This window comes from Vicugna pacos, chromosome 7 (genome assembly GCF_048564905.1).
Source record: "Vicugna pacos chromosome 7, VicPac4, whole genome shotgun sequence".
NCBI classification, from domain to species: Eukaryota; Metazoa; Chordata; class Mammalia; order Artiodactyla; family Camelidae; genus Vicugna; species Vicugna pacos.
The window spans coordinates 39,820,542-39,837,633 of NC_132993.1; the positions used below are offsets into that span (position 1 = coordinate 39,820,542).

The following is a 17,092-nucleotide window of genomic DNA, read 5'->3' on the forward strand; positions in this document are numbered from 1 at the left end:
CTTTCCCTTATTTTCTTCTCTCATTTTTCTACCTTTTGCAGATTTGTTCTTTTGCCTCTGTCCAGGCAAGCCATTCTGCTTGCCGTATCGTTTTAGCACATGGAAACACAAAATAATGGAAAAAACAAAATTACCTTGTTCCAGTGTAATCCACATGAGGACATGTTGCGGGCCAGGGATGGGGTATGGGGAGACAGGGAGGAGAGAATAGACTGGAGAAAGGAAGCAGGAAAAAGGAAATCCTCATGGGGGATCAATTACCCAAAGCAAGGTGACTCACTTTGAGCCTGAAATAATGCTCTTATTACCGTCCCTCAGTGTGGGGCCCAGTTTTTGCCCAGGGTTTTTCTCCTTGGGATGCTACACCCTCACCATGGGTCTGTAGACCCTCTCCTTAACATTAGGGCACTGGCCATGTGTGAATGGATAACTCAGCTCATTTCCTCAGCCTTAGATTTGCTGCTGTTCAGCTGGATTTCGGGAGATGTCTGGATTAAAATCAAGAATGTTTAACAGGACTCAAAAGAGAGAAGCAAGCAGAACCCAAACCCCAAACCTCAACCAAATCATGCCGAATAAATAGTTCTTTGGAGGAATAAGGAAGGGATTTCTGGGTATGTTCTGAGAATGCTCTTCCAAAAGGGAAGATGGCAAAACGGGCTTGTCTGTACTTTGCGGCAGTGACAGAATGTACTTCCATGATGTGAAATGTGTTTCTAGCAGATAAAATTCAGGTTGCAGTTTGCATTTGTATATCATAGGGCAAGAGAATGACCATCCATTCTCAAGAAGAGTGCTTTGTTCCCTATGACGCTGGTTTGTACTAAAGGAAACTATTCAAATGCCATAACATCACATCTTTAAATGCAAAAATAAATCATAGGGATTCGTGTAAAACAGAATATGCCTAAATGCTCTCAGTAAATTACATGTTTATTGTAAATCTTTGTTGCACAGACGAGGCTGACAGTCTTTCAATGTATAATTTTCCCCAGCATCTAGTATTGAATAAGTACTTGTGTGTTCTTCTGATTACCAAATAAAAACAATGAGTTAACCTCTCTCTTGGGATTTGAAAAATGAAAAGGCTGGTTTTTTTTCTTTATTTTGATGTTTTTCATTGTTGTCCATGTTCTGTCTCAGATATGAGGCTGTCCAAACTCATTCAGCCACTTTTGTATCCCTCCAAATGCCACACAATAACCCAGCGTACCAGCTAGCACGTTGAAGATAGGTATATACACACACACAGTGTTTCACGTCTCGTATAATCTTTTCTGAGGGATGAGGCTGATGAATTATCAGAAGCTCCTTCGAGGCATAAGAAATGTTAACATTCAAGGCATTAGGCTGGCTTCCATATGTTCAGTTTTCTTTTGGGTACCATGACATGGCTTTACATTCTTAAAATGCTAGTTTTCGAATTCCAAACATTTTTTCCTTCGTCTCTTAAAAGGGCTACCTGGCAATATTTTCTCTCTACCACAAATTGTATACAAAGTCTGACTAGGGAGTAGTCATTACCCCCGTTCGTGGACATATATATGGTTTAATAGAGTAAATGGCATCCAGCTGCCTTCTTCAAGCCAGCCACTGAGGGACTCCCCTAGTGGTGATGGTGCGTATTACACAAATACACCCCCTTACCTGGGCCACCTCTGTGTACTGTTCCTGTGTAGTGACTTCCCTGCGTTATTACTCTGACAAAACGGGCTGTGTTGTTCCTCCCGAGCAGCTGTGTTCACCGTGCATTGAAACGGGTTTTTTTTTAATTTCTTTTTTTTCCTGAAAGCAAAAACAGAACTTACTTATTTTGAAAAATATACAGAAGTATAATAAAATTAAAATCAATTGTAAAACCCCATTCAACAATTACTCACTATCAGTTCTTTACTGTATTTCCTTATGGTCTTTTGCTATGTGTTTTTACACAGTTCAGGCTGCATAATACAGTATATTTAATTTTGTATTATGGTTTGTTTACGTACCGTTGGACTGTAAGCATTATCTCATTTTAAAAAACCCATCTTTATTAGTATAATTTCAGTTGCAACATAATTTTTCATTTTGTGGCTCTAGTGCAGTTTACTTAACTGCTTCTCTGCTGTTGGACAATTTTTTTTTGCAGTTGTAAATAACAGCAATGGAGCTCTTTGCACATAAAACTTTGTTGCATTTCTGAATATCTCCATTGGAAAAAAATTTTTAGATTACTGGGTCAAAGGCTGTGGACCTGTTTTTGTACTCCTCACTCCCGTGTCTAGTTCCAAGGCATGTTCCAATATTAAATAGCATATAGGGTTTCATGTCTCAATAGCTCTTGCATTTTTGATCATTGTTCTTTGTGACGGAGATCAAGTGAAACGAAAGCAAGGGTGGTATTCACAGTGGTTGTATTGTGAAGGAAGAATGTTATCAAATGCCCTGGCTGTGCCACTGTAATTTACTTTTGGAAAACAACTCTTAGGATGTGGGTTTGAAGCCCTCCAAACTTCCAGAGATTCTCCGCAGCCCTAAGCAGAATATGGACTTCTCTTGGTGCCCTTTTGTCAAGGCTGCAGAGGGGCAAAGATGACTATTGGTTCTGAGGCATCAGGCAATGGGGTGTTGATCTCTGCCACACCCCAAACGAAACACAGGGAAAATGTCTGGTAGACGTGCTCAGTGACAGCAGCAGAGGTCGTGGGTATCGCAGAGGCAGGCGCTGCAGTATGCTAAAGGGAGGAGAGGATGATGCACAGAGGCTGACAGGCACTTTGCCTGCTTCAGTCCTTCAGCAACCCCTCTGCCTTGGGACCTGCTCATGTTATAGTGACATTGCTGTGGTTGGACCATTCCAGCGATGACGCTGGGTCTCAGAGACTCTTAAATCACCCTTCCCCGGCAGGCTTGGGCCTGGTCATGGTAACCCTGTTTTGCAGAAGGGAAATTATTTGTTTGAGATCAAACTGCCAATCACTGGGTTTAGTCTTAGGTGTGTGTATTTGCCCCATGGCAGGCAGCCTTGGTTGTCACTTCCATCACTGTCCTCTTCTCCAGATTCCTGATGAATTGGATTCATTGCCCTTTAGCTGAACTAACCAAGGACATTAATTTGAAATATCTGAAAGCTATTCATTTGTCAAAAGATACTTCCCGTCACACAAGCTGCAGTGATGACATTTCTGCCCCAAGCTGACTGATTGGGTTGTTTACTCTGTGAACATGCACATGCTGTGGGTCAAGGACGGTGTAACACATGACCTTAAAATGCTCATCTCCCAAGGATGACATATTAGCTACTTTACACACACACACCTTTCTCTTGAATATAAACTGACAACAAACACTACATTGCACTGCACAGTTTGCTAAGTACTTTCGCATGATCTTCACATTTATGTCCTGAAATTGATGTTTTAAAATTTTTATAGATGAGGAAAATGGAACTTAGCAATGTCAGCCCTGAGGTGGTTGTTTATTGATGTTTTTATACTTACTTCATTTATAAAATATGTCAGAATTCTGAAAATCACATCCATTTAACCAATTTGCTTTTTAAAAAATGAAGAATGCAGAATAAAACGACAGGCCAGAAGGAGAGTTAATATCACTAGAGCGAAACAGGGCAAACGTTCGTGTATAGTCGTGCAGGTGGAACAGGCCTCCCCTATTCCCAGCATTAAGTCAGAACTTGGATCTGAGTTTCCTGGAAACCCAAACAAAAACGAAAAGAAACCATTTACAAGATTCCCATCATTCATAAAGATACAGCACACCGTGGTTCAGAAGAAAGAACGCCTCCCCTGCCAGCTGAAGGAAACGGCTGGGAGCGCTCCTGGCTGCAGAGCAGGCCCCCCGGACCCACCCAGATCAGTTACACAGCGTTTCCAGTGGGAGGGCCCAGGCAGCAGCATATTTGCTTTAAAACTCCCCAGACCATCCTGATGTGTATTCAGGATTGAAAAGCACTGAGAGTCACTGACGGAACGGCATCCCAGGTGGATTTCTACAGTAAATCTCAGAGCGAGGTCTCTGTGTCTGCTGGCCCGGAACTGGGGGCTCATGTTTGGAAGCTGATCTTCCAGCTCAATTTCTGATGTCTTCCCTGGGAATGGGAGAAAGGGAGGGGTGACGAGTTTTAGACAATGAAACATAGGTAAGTTGCATATTATGCCCAAGAATGGAACTTTGAGTCGAGGGATCGGTCATTTGGGGGCTGCCGAGTGGAAAATGATTTCAGGAACACAACCTCACTTAACAAACCGGGAGCCCATGGGAGGCTGATTCAGAACCTTACCACCCCCAATGGTCCATGGTGCCACCTGATGGTCTGGAGAAATCCCCAATAGGTTTATTTTATGGGTCTCCACCTGCTACCTGTTTATGACTCACGATTAGGAGAGGTGCCTGTGGTTCCTCCTCTGCCCTCATGTATTGGGCATTTCGTTGAGCACACAGAGGAAATAACAGCTTTGCTAAAGGGCTTGCAGTTCTGCTTTTCCACTGACCCATGAGCCCCAGAGGTTCCTGTCTCACTGTCTGCATAGGAGATACCAAGGCAATAAAAAGCTGGCCCAGGGAAAAGCCATCAAGTTTCAGGCTTTGGAAAGATCATAATAGGTGATTTTTTAAAACTGCACCTAGCACCTCTACTCACCTGGCAGTGGTGAATGCTTCTAAGCTGACCCCATTGGAAGCTTGTCGCCATCCAGTGCTTTTCAGGTTTTTAAGTGCTCCCTTAGGTCACATTACATTTGGTCTCCCAGCTTCATGAGCGGGCCCGAGGAAAGCAGAGTGCCCTATTTTCCAACGGTTAGAGAAGATTTCTATTACAGAAAGGTTTCCAAGCCTCCCTGGAGATCAGAATCACCTGGGATGCTTGTGGAACATCCAGGCCCCTCCAGAAACGCTGGCTCACTGGGGCTTGGCCAGGCCTAGGAATCTGATTTTGTTTTCTCTTTTTGTTAAAATAATGGTCCCAGTTTGTCCTTTTGCTTAGGCACGTTTGGGAAGACAGCACTTGAAGGGAACCTGGGTAATGGATTGGTCAAGAAGTAGCAAGCGTCATGGGGAAGTCTCTCCAGGTTAAAATTCTGAGGGATTTTGGCTTAAATATTGCCCCCCACCAACACTCAGTAACTTCGTGCAAATTACTTACACTCCCCTTGTCTCCAGATTACATAAAATGGGACTCAATTTTGCCATCAGAGAGGTAGTATCAGGAAAGATAACTAATGGACATTTAATTGTTCATAGCTAATATGGTGCCTCGAACGCTGTAGCTGCTTGGTGGGTGAGTGACCACTACTAATGACCAAGTAGCCAAATTGTGAGTCACCACTCCGAATAAAAAGCCCTACACACTGCCTCCTTCCTAAAGCAATGGTTCTCAACAGGGCAGTTTTGTTCCTAGGGGACATTTGTCAGTGGAGGACATCTTTGATTATCCCGACAGGGGCGGTGCTGCTCACCCCTAGTGGGGAGAGGCCAGGGATGCTGCCAAACATCCCGCTGTGGACAGGACAGTCCCCGCGACCAAGACCGGCACGGCTAAATATCACTGCGCGTCTGTTGAGAAACCCTATCCCCAAGGGACAGTGAGACAAGTAAAACGTCTCATGAACGGAGGGAAAAACACTTTTAGTCATTGGCTTTCCCATGGTGCAGGTGGAGGCAGATTCAGAGGGACACAGGAGTGGCTGTGGACAAGGAGGTCAGAGGCATGAATCTGCATCTTGGAAGCATGCTTGGTCATGGCCAGCTTGTTACACACTGAGGTTCACCATTTGTGTAGGATACAGTGTCAGTGGTGCCCCCTGGAGTTGTGCAGTGAGGCAGCCCTGGCCCGGACCCCCATGTATCACTTTGGGTAAATCTTTTCACCTGGGGTGTCTGAGCACCTCATTTGACCCATGATCACTAGACTCACCTGGGGAACTTGTTGAGCTGCCAACTTGTGGCTCCAGCCTCTAGAGAGTCCCCTTCAGCGGGTTCAGGAAAGGACCCTGGAAGCCATAGTTATAAAAATCACCCCACAACAGTTACAGCCAGGTTGAGACCCTCTAAGTTCCCCCAAACTCTGACATTCAAGGCATCTCTGAGACCTGGAAAATGAAGGCATAAAGTTCTGCCAGAAATAGCTTCTCTCACCTCATGCAAATTAATAGTTTTTGTGGGTCTGAGGTGTTTGGATTAATTTTGCATTTTCTGCTTTTACTACCATTACTACTACTACTAACACTATTAACAATACTGCTACTACTGCCAGTAATAATTATAATATTAATAAACAGAAGCACAGACTGTCAAGTGTAGCACCCTGTTCTTTAAGACTAAAATGAAAGCATCTGAGAGGCAGTGGAGAAAAGGGAACCCTCCTACGCCGTTGGTGGGAATGTAATTTGGTGCAGCCATTATGGAAAACAGTATGGAGATTCCTCAAAAGACTGAGAATAAACTTACCATATGATCCAGCAATCCCACTCCTGGGTTTATATCCAGAGGGAACCTTAATTCAAAAAGATACATGCACCCCAATGTTCATAGCAGCACTATTTACAGTAGCCAAGACATGGAAACAACCTATATGTCCATCGACAAATGACTAGATAAAGAAGTTGTGGTATATTTATACAATGGAATAGTGCTCAGCCATAAAAAATAATAAAATAATGCCATTTTTAGCAACATGGATGTACGTGGAGATTGTCATTCTAAGTGCAGTAAGCCAGAAAGAGAAAGAAAAATATGTTATCACTCATATGTGGAATCTAAAAAAAAAAGACAAACAAATTTATTTACAAAACAGAAACAGACTCACAGACAGATAACAGATTTATGGTTACTGAGGGGAAATGGGATAGGGAGGGGTAAACTGGGAGTTAGAAATTTGCAGATATTGATGTATATAAAATAGATAAACAGCAAGGTCCTACCATATAGCACAGGTAACTATATTCAATATCTTGTAGTAACTTATGATGAAAAAGAATATGGAAATGAATATATGTATGTTCATGTATGACTGAAGCATTGTGCTGTACACCACAAATTGACACAACATTGTAAACTGACTATACGTCAATCAAAATATATCTATAAAAGAAAAAATTAACGTAACAGTTTAAAATCCAAAATAAAATAAAATAAAATGAGAGCATCTCAAACACCGCCCCCAGTATATATGTCCACATCTCACCAGGTAGTCCACGGAAGAGAAAGCTTACCCCTCACCCCTCCCCAGCCAAGTTCCCGCTTCCTCTGAGGCTGAGATGCGTCCATGTGTCTTCTTGTTATCTTTACCCAGGACTGTGCTCACTCAGACTAACAAAGCCGCCACTTACACCTGGCCTCTGCATGTAAAGCAGGCTTTACAAAGGCGTGTGTGGGTTCAGGGGAACTTGTGACAGAAATGACTTGACATTGAATCATGTATATCCTCTGCCTAAGAATTCTCTCTGCATTTCTGCTGGTTCAGACTCAAGGTTCTGCCATGTTACTGGAGTCTGGCCACCAGCCCCCTTCTGCCCCACTCTGGGTGGCCAAATAAATGAATGAATGAATAAATAATATTTGCATTTACATACAAATTCTATGTGTATGTACTATATATGCATTTTATATATGTATGTATATTTATATATAAAATAAAATATGTATGTGTGTGCGTGTGTACACACTCACGTATGTAAATGTTCTTTTGCAGAGCGGTTCAGCCCTCCCTTTGTTCTGCTCTCTCCTTCCTGCTCCCCACCCAGAAGTCTGCTTTTTCTTCCCCTCATTGCCCACTGAACCTTTGTTAATCTTTGTTAGTCCCTGTCCTAACAGGAACGGTGCTGCCAGCTTCAGGGACTCTCAGACCCCCACTAACTAGACTTGTGTAGCCTCCCACGGTTCCGGAGCACGCTCACACACGTCCGTTCCTTCCATCCTCACCAGAACTCTCTGATGTAATTGTTGTTATCTCCTTCATTTTGCAAGTGAAGATTTCGCCTTCAGAGATCTTCAGAGGCTTCAGAGAAATCAAGTTGATTGCCTGAGGTCCAATAGGGAGTAAAGCAGGGACAAACCCCCGATTCCTCGCCTTTACATCCAAAACCTTCCCTTCCACAGCAGAAGTTCTCCCCTCTGGATGCACATTAGAATCATCTGGGGCCCGGAGGCTTTAAAAATACGGGCGCTGGAGTTCCCCCCACCCTGGTACAGTGAACACAGAATCTCTGGGGGTGGTGCTCAGGCAACTGCAAATTTAGAACATTTCCCTGGTGATCCTAAAGTGCACACCTGCTCAGAGGTGTGTTGGTCCCCAGCAGACCAGGCTGCCAACCAGGAGACTGAGAACCGTCACACGCACAGAGATAAAGGCTGTGCTCCTGGCTCTTCTGGACCATGGAATATGCACTGCTCCCACAGCCTTGCCCAACCTTCTTCTAAATGTGGTTTTCAGACCCAAACTTTTGGATCATTTGATAGCATTGCAGATGAGCATTTACCTGTCCGAGAAGTCTGTCCAAAATCCTGTTTTCTTATCCTCTTTTTCCTCCTTTCAGGCACAAAGAAGCGTTCTCATGGCTCACCAGCCCCAAGCACAAGTTCCGCAAGTCGCCTTACTTTGCCAGGTGGGTAAACGGCATTGCGTCATAATCTTAGTGATCACAGACAGCAGAGAGGACTGGTTTCTCGGGAGTTAGTGTAGCAGTTGGTAAGCCAGGAATCTGGCCGCTTGTGTATCCATTTCACCCCCACGATGTCAGGGAGCTTTGCCTCTGTCGTCCACATTTGTGAGGTTCTTCCAGGAATGGAAATAACATCTTCATTGTTGGTTCACAATCTCTCCTGCTCGCTGATGGAATGAACAGAATCTTGATCTTCCTTCATGTTCATCTGGATACGCTGTGGAAGTATTTCTTTGAGAGACAGATGGTACAGGGGAAGGAGTGGGAACCTTTGGTGAGAGAGAGGGAGAGAGTTGGGTTCAAATCCCAGCTTTGCCATGTTTAAATTGTGCAGGCTTATTGCACTTAGTCAGCGTCTTGGAGCCTCTGGTTTCTCCTGTCTGCATGATGATAAGAATTAGAAATAATGCTTGTCAATTTAGCATGGTACAGACTCCTAGTGGGGGCTCGTAACAAATTTCTACTGAGAAATACGGGTGTCACGTACGATCTGTACTGGATCCTATCTAACATTTACTAGAAATTTTAAGCATCCGCAATGACCCTGTGTAATCATAAGTAATATGAGGGGCACCTCTTGGTCACTCTGTCTCCATACATAGGCTTACTTTACTTTCTCTACTGAAACTAAATTCCAAGTAGAACTTGGGAAAATACATTTGTTTGGAGGGCAGGAGAGGTTATAAAGGGTAAATATGGACATGGTAGAAAAACTGAAAAATAATGAAAATTACAAGAATACTTTTTCTTCCTGGATTAAGATTTATACTCTACAGGGAGCTTTGTTTTCTCCATTTTAAACTTTACTATTACATTGTGAGACTCCCACCATGTTCCTAAATATTAAAAAATATTTCAGTGATTGACTAACATTTCATATAATTATACCACAATGTGTTTACATACAGTCGTTCTCAGTCTCCGCGCGGAACTGGTCTTAGGACTCCCCTCAGACACCAAAATTTGCATGTGGCTCAAGTCACCTGTGATCAGCCCTCCATATTCGCAGGCTCGCATCTGTAGATACCGAGGGCCGGCTGTTTTCATTGATAATCTGGCGTTTACATAGCTTGCATTTTTTAATTATTAATAACCTTACGTTCTTGTACAAAATCTTCTTCTGAGTCTGTAAATATGGGTTTAGGACAGATGCCTATAGGTAAGATTACTGGCTCAAAGAATATGTGCATGTTGAGTCCTTGACCCTTTATTGTCAAAGTGATTTCCAGTAAACTAGTAGTATTTTATACTTCTAGCAATGAGTTTGCCGTTTCAGTATGCTCTTGCAAAGGCTAACATTAATACTTTACTAATTTGATAAGAAAAATTATATTCCTATTTGGTTTGCATTTATCTTTTAAAAAATCTGTTTTCTAAAGTTAATTTATCTTTTACAATACTTCTTTGGGGAATTGCTGTATTTCATCCATTCTTAGAGGTGTAGTGCCTTGCATTTTAGCTCCTCAGAAATAGAAATGTTCCTCAGTTATGTGCTATGATTTAATAAGGAGCATTTTTTCTTGGGTGTACATGAAATAATAGTTCACTTTATAATCAGTGGCATCTTACATTTGATGAAATATAACCTATGTCTATCTACTTTTTCAACCTCAGCTTCTGCAGTTCCCCACCCCCAGTCCAGCAGCTGGACTCAGTTTCCCCTGAGTAGCCCTTGACCTTGCTTGCCTCCGTCACTCTGCCTGTAACATTCTTTACCCTTTTCTCTCCCTGGCTAATTTTTCTTTGCAGAGTATCCAAATCATTTAGGCAGAATTAATGTTGACTTATAATGATTTGCTTTTAGGTCCTTTAACCATTGACAGCTGGCTTTTTCAAGGGTGGGGACTGTCTTATTCTTCTTCGTCCCAGTGCCTGCCAAGGTGACAAGTCCATGCTGTGTGCCCATTAATGCTCGTGAGGCTGGGTGCCTGCGTGTATGAGTGAGCACTGACCAGCTTAATTTATGACCAGATAGAAAGCAACCAGCCTCAGAAAAAGACACATCTTTGAGTTTGGATTGCCATCAACCGTACTAATGTCCGCCAATACAACTATAACGCTACGACTATTCTAGCCGCCTTTTACTATGTATGCAGTAGACCTTGCTCTGTAGTCTCTGGAGGGCCGTTTCATCTTGTCCCTGCTTGTGGCTGTTGTGCTTTTAGGATTATAGACATTAAAAAGAAAACAGCCCCAAATCCAGCAACTTTAGTATGTAGCGACGGTGTTTGCTCTTCTTTGTAAGCCGGTAACATCGCTGGGTCAGGTGGCGCCTCTGATATCACTCTGGACATCTACAGGGCCATGCAGGGCTGACCTGGTTCCCACCTATTGGGAACATATTACCAGCCTGCTGGGTTTCCGAGGCCTCTGAGTCAGGATTTTAGCCTCCTTCTCTTTGGCCTTTGTTTGGCATCCTACAGTGGCCCCAAACTGGGTGTCGGTCTCTGATCTGTGACCACTCCAGAGCTCTCAGAACACCTGGTCTAATTAACAATGCTTTATCCAGCAGGCACCCTCCACCTCAGCCCTCAGTCGTAACTGCAGCCAGCTCACACAGGAACACCACATGGCCCTCTCCACACCTGCCCCAAGAGCCTCTAGCACGAGCTCTCGGTGCCAGCTGTCAAACAACTTAAAACATCATATTTGAGGGTCCTCGGAGGGCCAAATGGAGGAGTAAGAATCCTTGAAAATCAATAAAGGAAAATTGTGCAGGAACAAAACAAGAACAGAGATACGCAAGAAACGTAATCCAAAATCTGAAGTTTAGAAAAGCAAACAAACGTATAGTCATCGGAATTTTAAAAAAGAGAGAAAAACACAGTTGATAATATAAACTCAAGGTAAATCACAACTGAAAAGAGAATTAATGTTAGAAGATAGGACTTCATACCAAACAGTGTAAAGAGGGAACCATATTAAAAAATGAAAGAACATGAACCGTAAACCTCTTAGAAGATGTCCACTGAGAAAAACGCACAACCTGAAAGTTGAAAGTTACATTGTATTCAGTGCACGTTTCTGAGGACCTAAGCCTGGGATACTGCCTCTCAGATCACACTAAGAGATTGTTCCGAAGAGGCAGGGGAGGAGCAGGACATATAGGAGTTTGCAACAAAGACCATGTGGTGGGAACATCATAAGAGATTATTGTTAATTAAAGAAAATCAGCTATCTCAAGTTAAGGAATTTAGGACTTGCTCTGTGTATGAGAAGATGCAAAAGTCTGGGCTTCCTGAAATCATCCCTCTAGGGCCAGTATCCTGTACTTCTCATCCTGAGTCCCCTCTGGGGGCCCCATTGGGGGTGACTGCAGTGGCTGAGGGCTTGGCAACGGGCAGCCTGCGGTCTCCATCCTGAGTTCCCTCCAGCTCACCGTTGGGGATGGTGGGTGATAGGGCCGATGTCTGATGGCTGCAGCGGCCTTTATTTACTAATGTGGCAGGCAATATTTTTCATTCACAAAGAAAACATAGGGGTAAATCTTTATGACCTGGAATTAGGCAGTGATTTCTTAGATATGCTCCTTAAAGCCCAAGCAACCAAAGAAAAACAGATAATGCAACTTCATCAAAATTTAAAACTTTCCTAGCACAGGGAAATATACACAAAATGTTGTGATAGCTCACAGAGAAAAAAATGTGACAATGAGTGTGTATATGTCCATGAATGACTGAAACATTGTGCTGAACACTGGAATTTGACACAACATTGTAGAATGATTATAAATCAATAAAAAATGTTAAAAAAATTTAAAACTTTCCATTATCAAGAAAATGGAAAGAAAATCCATAGAATGAGAGAAAATATTTGCAAATCATATGTCTGAGAAGGATCTAGTATCCAGAATACGTAAAGATTTCTTACAGCTCAACAATAAAAAGGTAAATAACATAATTAGAAAGTGGACAGAGGATTTGAAGACACATTTCTCCAAAGAAGGGATACAAATGGAATGTGAAAAAATGCTCAACATCATTATTCATTAGGGAAAGGCAAATCAGAACCTCGGTGAGATTCCATTTCACATGCACTAGAATGACAAGAATAAAAAAGATGGTTAATAACAAGTGTTGACAATGGTGAAATTAGTACCATCATATATTGCTGGTGGGAATGTAAAATGGTGCAACTACTTTGGAAAACAGTTATGCAGTTCCTCAAAATGTTAATCATAGAGTGATCATAAGACCCAGCAATTCTCTCCTAGGTATGTTTCCAAGAGAACTGAAAACATATGTTCACAGAAAAACGTGTCCACAAATATTCATAGCAGTATTACTCATAGTGGTCAATAAGTAGAGACAACCTTTAATGTCCATCCACTGATGAATATATAAACAAAATGTAGTATGTCCACACAGTAGATTAGTATTTGGCCGTATGAAAGGAAGAAATCACTGACACACTCTACAACGTGGATGAACCTTGAAAGCATTTGGCTAAGTGAAGGCAGTCAGACACAAATGGCCACATGTTGTATGAGTCCATGCATGTGAAGTATGCAGAACAGGCAAATCTATGGAGATGGGATGTAGACCACTGGTTGCTAGAGGCTGGGGAGAGAGAAGAATGGGGAGTGAATTCTCATGAGTAAGAAGTTTCTTTTCTTGGTGATGGTTGCACAACCTTGTGAATATACTAAAAAGCACTGAACTGTACACTTCAAATCGTGAATTATATAGTATGCAAATTGTATCTCAATTAAAAATGAAAAAGCATGGAAGATAAACAGCTAAAGAGCTTCAAATTCTTAGATGGTAAATGCACCTCAGTTGTGGTACTTAAAACCAAAATGCATATCTAAAGGCATTGTGTGAGATTGTCCCAAATTACATCAAAGGTGAGAAAACCTTAAATGCTATGAAAAGCTGGTTATGTTCAGGGGAGCTGCAAGCAGCTCGCCTATAGTAAAATGACAACCCACTGACCCCAAAATTTGCATTGGCCACAGCAGATGCCAGAAGACAATGCAGATATATTCTCCATATTCTGAGGGAAAATAAAGCAATACATAGCAGCTAAAATAGCAAAATTATTAGTTATGGGTGAAGGCAAAGTAAAAACATTTTCAGGTATACAGTGACATCATTTACCACTCACCGACATCACTTAAAGAACTGTGAAGGGGTATTCTTCAAGAAGAAAAGTGAACTCAAAAGCAAAGTGTGAGATGTAGGAATTACAGTGAGCACACAAGTAAATAAAACATGTTGGTAAATACGAGTCACTAGTCCCATAAAAATAATATCCCTTTTTTGTGTGTTAAAATAGGAAACAGAAGCTGTAGATGGAAGAAGGGATATTTAATAGGGAGTTAAGGAATGCTAAGATCTATTCTGTCTTTGGGCAGAGTTTTGTAACACTTTTTGTAACACAAAGGCTCAGTAAAATAATTGAAATACAACCTATAGCATCTAAATCTGCAAATAAACAACAACAAAGAAAGAGAATATAGAAAATGTATCTACTTAATAGAAGGCAGAAAGGGAGAAAAAGAAAGGAGTAAAGAATGATTACAAAATTAGTAGACTCTAGTCTAAAACATGAGTATTAATAATAATTGTTGTAAATGGCTTAAACTCTGCTATTCAAACACAGAAATTTGGATGAGAAAAACAAAACCCAGCTCTGTCCTGCTTTTAAGAGATACACTTTTAAGAAAAACTCCCAGAAAGGTTGTTAATGTATGGCAGAAGAAATTCCATGCAAAATAATAAAGCTAGCACTTTGAAAAATATCATGCATTTTAACATCTGTACAGCATCCTGTTATACAGATGTGCCACAGAATATTTAATCACTTTTCTGTTGGTGGTGGTTTTCTTTTTTTTTTTTTTTTTTTTTTTTTGCTATTACCAACGATGCTCAACAACAACGTTGGGCAAGAAAAGCAAGTTGCAACAAAATTTATACCATCTAACACAATTTGTATTATCTTTAAAACAAGCAAAAAATTAGTTATTTAAAGGGTGCATTTATGAATGCAATAATTGAATGACTATTTGCGCAAGAATAATAAACATCAAATTCTCGATGATTCAGGGGAGTGGGAAGGAGAAGCATTGTGAAGGGATATAATAGGTACCGAAACTCTACCTTGATATTTAGTCTCTTTAAACAAAGTTTTGAACAAATATGCAAAATATTAAGATTTGGTTAGACTATATTGAGAGAATACATGGGTATTTGTTATATTATTAGTTATACTTTTCTGTATGCTCAAACATTATTTATTAAAGAATTTTTAGGGGAAAAAATCTGTCTCCCAAGACAGTTTTCTTTGTCACATGCTTCAGTCCCGAAGCCACCAGAGACCTCTTCATTAAAGAACTGCTTGTGTGTTTTCCGAAATTATCAAAGCTTCCTCCTGAAACTCTAGCACCAGGAAACTGCTCTGGGGACATCACCTTGATTTCTTGCATGTCTATAGCAAAGTTACTCTTTAGATGGTAAAGTAATAGCACCTGCAGCCAATTCTTTTCTAGCGCCAACGTCGCCCGTGCGCCATGAGGTTTGTGAGCCTGGTCGCGCTCCGCGGATGGGCCACGAGTGATGGAGAGCTGAGGAAATGTTGGCTCTCACCGGAGGAGTGGCCCAGAGCTTCACTTACAGTCACGACTGCTAATGATGGAGACTAGTCAGTGGCCTCTGAGCGGATGCTCCAGGCGCCTCGGTCACACCACTTTCCTGAAGTGGTCCTTACATGGAAAGGTACAGTGCCGTAGCCATCCGCTGAAGCCGGTAGCTGATTGCTCCTGTGTGTGCAGCGGCGGGCGTGCGCGGTAGTGTTGGCAGTAGATGCAGCTCTGCTTGGAATCGCCGTCGCCTGATGTAGAAAGAGCCTGTGTGTTGAGATGCCAGCTGGCTTGCAGTAACGTTTGTTGTGTGTCCTGTTCTAGGGGACTACGGATAAAACGTCCACCCAGAGGATTCCTCAGAAGAGAACCGACTGGCTCTGAGGTCTGAAGACATTTTAGGAAGCTTATGTTCGTTTTACAAAAACACATTGTTAACGTGTATTGTAACTTATTGAGTGATCAGTGTCAAAAATGGTTAACTCCTGATCTTCCTGACACAGGTTTTTAACAATAAATACTTTGATACGTATTGCACATCTGTCAGATATCAGGGACAACACAAGGGTCTTAACACATATTTTCTCACTTAATCCTTACAACAACCCTCTAAGGAAGGTACTATTATCTCCATTTCGCAGTCTGGAAACTGAGGCATACTCGGATAAATTAGCCTGCCCGAAGTCAGCAGGCAGCCAGCCTGGGCTCTTTGCTTGAATGTCATTGCCAGGATAAAGACTGACGTCAAATTGTCCACACAGTAACAGCCTTGCTTTCGCACTTGTACTCTGCCTGGGGATTCGAGCAATTTCATACGCGCCCGTTTCAAGCACAGCAGTGGGGCTGGGGCGGGGGGGGGGGGGCGGGTCTTGCACTGTCTTTTCAGTGGTGATTCCCAAGCTCTCTTTACCATCGTCTTCTGTCTTGCGTTCACTTTGAGGAATGCCAGTTGTCATTCTTACTATGGGCTAGATCGCAGTTCTTTTGCTCTGCGATAACTTAGCCCTTCTGAGCTCTAGAACCCTGAAGAAATTGATCTTTACAGGCTTCTTCTGCCTGAGGTCATTGTTGGTGTGAGCAAAGGACAGAGCTTTAGCCTGATTTAGCCTCTACTCCCCACCTTCAGAAGCACCCGTGGGAAAAATGCATACATTGATGAAAAAAAAAAAAGACTTAGCTTGCATAATTTCCCAAATATTTTTCTCCTTTGAAAGAGCATGCCTCGTTTACTTTGTGCCTGCCAGGGCGAGCAAAATGAAAACAGAGAACTCAACTGAAGATGATTATCTCCCTGAGGGAGGACTTTCTTTTTCTTTTTTATTAATTAAAATAATATTTTTATGAAATTAAACCATTAATCATGAAATCATGTTTGCAGGGCACTTAATAGCTAGCAGTTATTTGAATAAGAAAAGAGCTAATTTGGGGTGGTGTATAGCTCAGGGGTAGAGCGTGTGCTTAGCCTGCTTGAGGTCCTGAGTTCAAGCCCCAGCACATCCACTAAAAAAGAAAAAGCTTATTTCCCAGCCTTTCTTATGCTCCTCCTCTTTCACGTATTTGTCAGAGGGGCTTGACAGCTCTGTCTCAGTGTCTCTCCATAGGATGGTAAGACTGAGGTGGTAGCATTTGTGTGAAACAAAAGTGCTCAGGCCTCAGACTTGAAACTTCAAAGGAAAGGAACTTGATATTCTTCTTTGAGCAAACAGAGGCAGCGAATCGAGGTATGAAGGCATTACTGATGCAAGGGGGAAATATTAGGTTCTGTAGATTCTAGTCAGCTTTGCCAGCTGGCGTGTATTCTAAGTGATTCATTTCTTCTCTAGTAAATGAGAGACCTACGAGGTTACTGAGTGTG

At 42.1% G+C, this 17,092-nt stretch overlaps 1 protein-coding gene across 10 annotated transcripts in view; it reads left to right on the plus strand.

Annotated features, from left to right (window-relative positions):
- Positions 1-17,092, plus strand: part of PDE1C (phosphodiesterase 1C) — a 482,123-nt gene that overhangs the window by 450,327 nt on the left and 14,704 nt on the right. For 7 of the 10 annotated variants that reach the window (XR_012074369.1, XM_072964716.1, XM_072964717.1 and 4 more), the window contains one exon: positions 8,532-8,600. Coding sequence is in view for 9 of the 10 variants with exons in the window: in XM_072964716.1 (XP_072820817.1) it covers positions 8,532-8,600 (69 nt within the window). In the remaining variant the exon portion in view is untranslated. Of the gene's footprint in view, positions 1-448; positions 988-8,531; positions 8,601-15,561; positions 15,770-17,092 lie in introns of those variants that run through there. The other 3 variants (XM_072964711.1, XM_072964709.1, XM_072964712.1) reach the window with 3 other exon arrangements.